The 4,944-nt window shown below is 38.1% G+C and overlaps 1 protein-coding gene across 1 annotated transcript; it reads left to right on the top strand.

The window, feature by feature from the left end:
- Positions 1 to 2,701: 2,701 nt before the first annotated feature.
- LOC310723067 (CD276 antigen-like) lies at positions 2,702 to 4,692 on the top strand. Its single transcript, XM_083570891.1, has 3 exons — positions 2,702 to 2,851; positions 3,647 to 3,958; positions 4,094 to 4,692. The coding sequence occupies exons 1-3, from the start codon at positions 2,743 to 2,745 to the stop codon at positions 4,402 to 4,404; spliced, it is 732 nt and encodes a 243-aa protein (XP_083427017.1). The 5' UTR covers positions 2,702 to 2,742; the 3' UTR covers positions 4,405 to 4,692.
- The last annotated feature ends 252 nt before the right edge of the window (positions 4,693 to 4,944 follow it).

Below are 4,944 nucleotides of genomic sequence, written 5' to 3'. Positions count from 1 at the left end.
CCCACAAAACAGTGTTTCACACTTTACTCAGCAGTTACATGTATTTTATTTAGTATTATATATACACAGAAATATTTTTACTGTAAAAAAGATCACTGTATAATGGCATTTTTTTTTATCTCAAATATCTTCAGTTGAAAAACCTGTAATGCACTTCTTAATGCATAAAATATTTACAATATTATGAAGATGATTTAAGAATCTGAAAGTAACTTCTCTAAGCCTCGTGTTTGGTCTCAGTGTCTCTGGTTTTGTTCTAGTGTCTGGTTTCCTCAGGTTTGTTCTTGGTCCAGCTCAGTTTCTGCTCTCTGACCTGGTTTTGGTCTCACATTTTGGACGTCTGTGAGCTTCAGAAATGAAACTTTTGTTTATTTGCACCGTTTCTTTTGGATGTATTTAAACCAGGAAATGGCTGAAACACGGCGTTCTGGAAATATAGCGAACTTTATTTACTACAAGCGAACTTTAGAGAACAGTTTATAAAAACATTAAAGCACAGAAGAGTACAGAACAGAACCAGGACGTCAGTTTCTGGAAGTTCATGTTGTAAGTTTATCATGTACATGTTCTTTGCTCCTTGCTATGCCTTAAACAAAACCAACTGATCAACGCAGAATGTAATATAGTAATAATAAAGTAATAATCGCATCATTCTCTTTTACTTTGTATAAACACATTGATAAGTAACCTACACTCCTTTTCCACCAGCAGGTGGCGACAGTGAGCCACTCTGATACAACACTTCTTCCAACACGATAAACAAATATAACAATAAAAAGAAAGTAATTATTAAAGAAGTTACACATATTGGATTTCATTTATCCTGTAAATCACTACACTGCTTATTCTACACAGGGCCACAGCGGGTCCAGAGCCCATCTCAGGAGACTCATAGCACAAGGCCAGGTACACCCTGACCAGGGTGGCAATGCATCACATAAACACATACACACATTTACTCTGGGCAGTTTGGAAATGGGAAACAGGAAACAGGACTCTGAGTTGTGGATAGAGGAAGGTGAAGAGTGAAGGGAAAGAGTTTGTGGATAAAGTAGAAAGAAGCCAAAAAAAAAAGAAAAGAAGCCTGAAATGAAGCGACTGCAGTTAATAAAAACAAACTTAACCCACAACTGAATACATTTGCAAGTGACTTTACAGAAAACAAGCCCAAAGTCGCTCATCATAATTAAACATGGCAACTGTGTTCAATAGAGGTCTTGTTAACTTTACACCTAGTGGTCAGAGGTGGGAACTGCAGCAAGATCTACTCGAGACAAGAACGAGTGGAGAAAAAGTGCACTGATGCCCCTGAGAGTGTAGACCTTCTAAACCCGTCCACACACACACACACACACACACACACACACACACACACACACACACACACACAGACACACACACACACACACACACACACACACACACACACACACACACACACAGACACACACACACACACACACACACACAGACAAATATTTTGCTAACCTGTTTTCATTTATTTTCAGGTTTCTTTATTTAATTTGAAAGGGAGGGCACAAAGTTCTGATTATTACACCATTTCCAAACTTGTACCCTGAGACGTTCAAATCATCAAACTGAAAACAGAAGCAGGCCAGGAGAAGCGTGTGAGATCCAGCAGCTCATATATCAGTTTCTCAGCCCATGTCAGTGTTATATGGTGACTCACACACAGGTTTTAACCACAGTGTAAAGAGCAGAGAGAAATGTTTATTTAAAGAAGACAAGAATCTGTGACTATATAAGGAACGTTCAGCACAACCTGGTCAGAGGAGCACACAGAGAAAATATCACTGAATCATGAGAAGTTTTTACACTGTGCTATAATAATACTGCTCTAATATCTGCATGAGTAGATGAACTGAATTATATTTTACTACAAACTAAATATCAATATTAAAAATATAAAATAAAATGAATGTATTAAACTTTATTCACTATACTGTAGATTAATTACAGGCCCCTGGCAACCTGGCACTGCTGGGATTCGAACCCATGACCTTCTGATTTATAGATAAACTGGTTCAAGTGAACAAATAGACAAATTCTAATATAAACTCATATTTGCAAATGTATTAAAAATGAACAAATGAACTGTTCAGGTATTAACTACAGTATGAATATTTTCTGTTTGAAGCGTCACATCCTGCGCTGAATGTGTTTAGAACTGAAATAGTTTAAGGACAGATTTGTGTTTGTACTGGGTTCCGACTTTTTATTATTTTACTGCATTTTTATTATGATTTTTATTTTAATTTGTTTATTGTTACTTTAATAACAAAGACTGTTTTTATTTTTTGAAATGACTAAACTTTTTCCTGAACCCTGTTTCTGGTGTTATTGCAGTAAGAAAGGATTAACGAGCTGCACTCAGGCTCAAGACACAATCCAGAGAAATTTACAGTTTATTTCAGAAAATCTGAAATAAATTTCTATCAATAGCAACAACTAAAAGTTAACAGCTAACAAACACCACAACACCATGACACGGTTAAAGCTACAGCATTTCCATGATGAGGTGAACATTAACTGAAGATCTTGAAAGTATCGAATAAAGTGGACTGTAAGTGTATGTAGAATTGATCTGAAATTGAATTGAATATTCTGAGCACAGATCAAATAGAGGAGGTGCTCACTGTCAACACAGCACATCTGTCTATTTCCTTTACCTGATGTGACTTTCGTTTTACACTCTGCCCCCTCTCAGGGGAAATAAAGCAGATGTTTTCCTCTTTAAAAACGATCAAAATGGCATTAAATCCTCTTGGGTGCAGAAACAATCTTCTGTTCTTTGTGTTGATGTCTGTAGGTTTTGGAAAGTCCGCTGACAGTAAGTGTGATTTCTTTCTTTCTTTCTTTCGGCTTCTCCCGTTAGGGGGCGCCACAGCGGATCCTCCGCACGTTTGATTTGGCACATGTTTTACGCTGGATGCCCTTTCTAACGCAACCCTCCCCAATTATCCGGGCTTGGGACCGGCACTAAGAGTGGCTGGGGATGGTTCCCTGACCGGGAATCGAACCCGGGTCGCAGCGGTGGGAGCGCTGCATCTTAACCACTAGACCACTGAATCTTAAATTGTTGCGGTATACATAAAAACGTCTTTAAAAAACAGGAACAGAATCTCAAGTTGTTACAGAAAAATGTTGGTATGTGAGTAAAGACAGTAAAATGCTGCTGTCTATCAGAGAATATTGATTTATTTAAAGACAAACTTTCATCATATCAAATACCACATTTTTTTAAACTTAAGCAGAAATGTAGAAAATGCTTTATTTTTCTTTACATTGCCTCATTAGTGTGACGTGTTAATTGTTGTTGGATCATCAGGTTTTGTGCTTTTTGTGAGTATGAAGTATAAGAGAATGTTCTCTCATGACCTGACAAGATCACATCAAAGCCTAGTTTAACATGTAGAATAAACCAACATGAACTTCAAGTTAAGCTGAAATGTTCTTTATAAAAGCTTCATCACTTAGTAGGTGGAGTTGGATAGAGGGAACCATTTCCCAAAAAGCCAGATATGATGGAATTCATACACTTTTTAGAGATTTTTGGTTTTGGAGATACTGTTGGTTCTTGGTAGTTTCTCTGATATTTGATGCCCTGATTGATTGTCATTTTCAGGTCTGTTTAATCTGAAGTGTGAGTCTGCAGTAGGAGTCATCAGACAGAACACTAACATCCCGTGCAGCATCGACTCTCAGGATAAGCCTGTTTCTATTAACACAGTGGTTATAAAGCGGATTGGAGAGAAAAAACCCTGTTTCGTAAACCAACCACACGAGAACACAATCACAGGAGACCCACGATATAAAGTTCTAGGTGGTTCATCATTACAGCTTCAGAACACTGCCATCTCAGATGAAGGTGAATATGAATATTACATCAGGACCAGCCTGGGTGAAGATCTAATAACATTCACAATCCGTGTCACAGGTAAGAGAGAGAAAAATCCTCCTTCACATTCTGTCACTTCAGAATCCAAACTTCACCATTATTTATGTGACTTGATGAGATGTTTGGATTTTTGTACCATGTGACCTTTTAATGAGAACGTTCTAATCTTTTTAGCGAAGTACAACAACCCGGTCATAACCTCAGTGCCGGAAAAGATCGAGAAGAATGGACGAGCTGAGCTGCACTGTACTGCCAGTGGTGGATACCCAGCAGGAACCATCCACTGGTTTGATCAAAGCAACACAAACTGGACAAAAAGCGCATCACTGAACATCACACGGGGAGACGACGGTCTCCACACTCTGTCCAGCACACTGAGATTTGAGAACTTCGACACTCTCTGGGCTCCTTTCAGGTGCATCGTCCTCAACAACAAATATCAAGAAGAAGGAAGGAGCAGCTTCATCCTGGAGAGAAAAGGTTAATATTGTCTCATCAATGTTTAACTGTAGATTCTGGAGAATGTGACATTTGGACCCATTCTGGTCCTGCTCCAGTTTTCTCTGTACAGGCTTCACCTCGAGTCTCTTCTGTATATACACTGATCAGGTATAACATTACGACCACCTGCCACCTCGCCCATTTTTTCTGCTTCTAACATCAACTTTGAGGAGAAAATGTTGCCTAATAAATAAATCCACCCAATAACAGGTGCCATGATGAAGATCATCAGTGTTCTTCACTTCATTACTCTGAATGTTATAATGTCATAATTTCATAATGTTATAATGTATATGTATATATGTATAATGTCATACCACAATATGTGTATCACACTTAATATATTTACCCTGTAACTGGTGGTAATTCTATTGGATTGTATTAAGGATATTAAATGCTGAATATCTAAAACTGTGTCCAACAAAAGAGAATCTGAATTGAGTTTAAACACTCTTTAAACTGACCTTCCTGCGGGCGATCACAGGGATGTTGTATGTGAATATTTGATCTGTTAACCGGTTGCT

This window comes from Silurus aristotelis, assembly GCF_946808225.1.
Source record: "Silurus aristotelis genome assembly, contig: scaffold_235, whole genome shotgun sequence".
NCBI classification, from domain to species: Eukaryota; Metazoa; Chordata; class Actinopteri; order Siluriformes; family Siluridae; genus Silurus; species Silurus aristotelis.
Note: the sequence above shows the minus strand (reverse complement) of the source record. Positions and strands in the feature narration are given on the sequence as shown.

Excerpts from the sequence above, each read along its gene's own strand:
- LOC310723067 (XM_083570891.1), top strand. The coding sequence starts at position 2,743 with ATGTTTTCCTCTTTAAAAACGATCAAAATGGCATTAAATCCTCTTGGG. Across the intron at positions 2,852-3,646 it reads TTTTGGAAAGTCCGCTGACA|GTCTGTTTAATCTGAAGTGT; the intron begins GTAAGTGTGATT and ends TGTCATTTTCAG. Across the intron at positions 3,959-4,093 it reads ATTCACAATCCGTGTCACAG|CGAAGTACAACAACCCGGTC; the intron begins GTAAGAGAGAGA and ends TAATCTTTTTAG.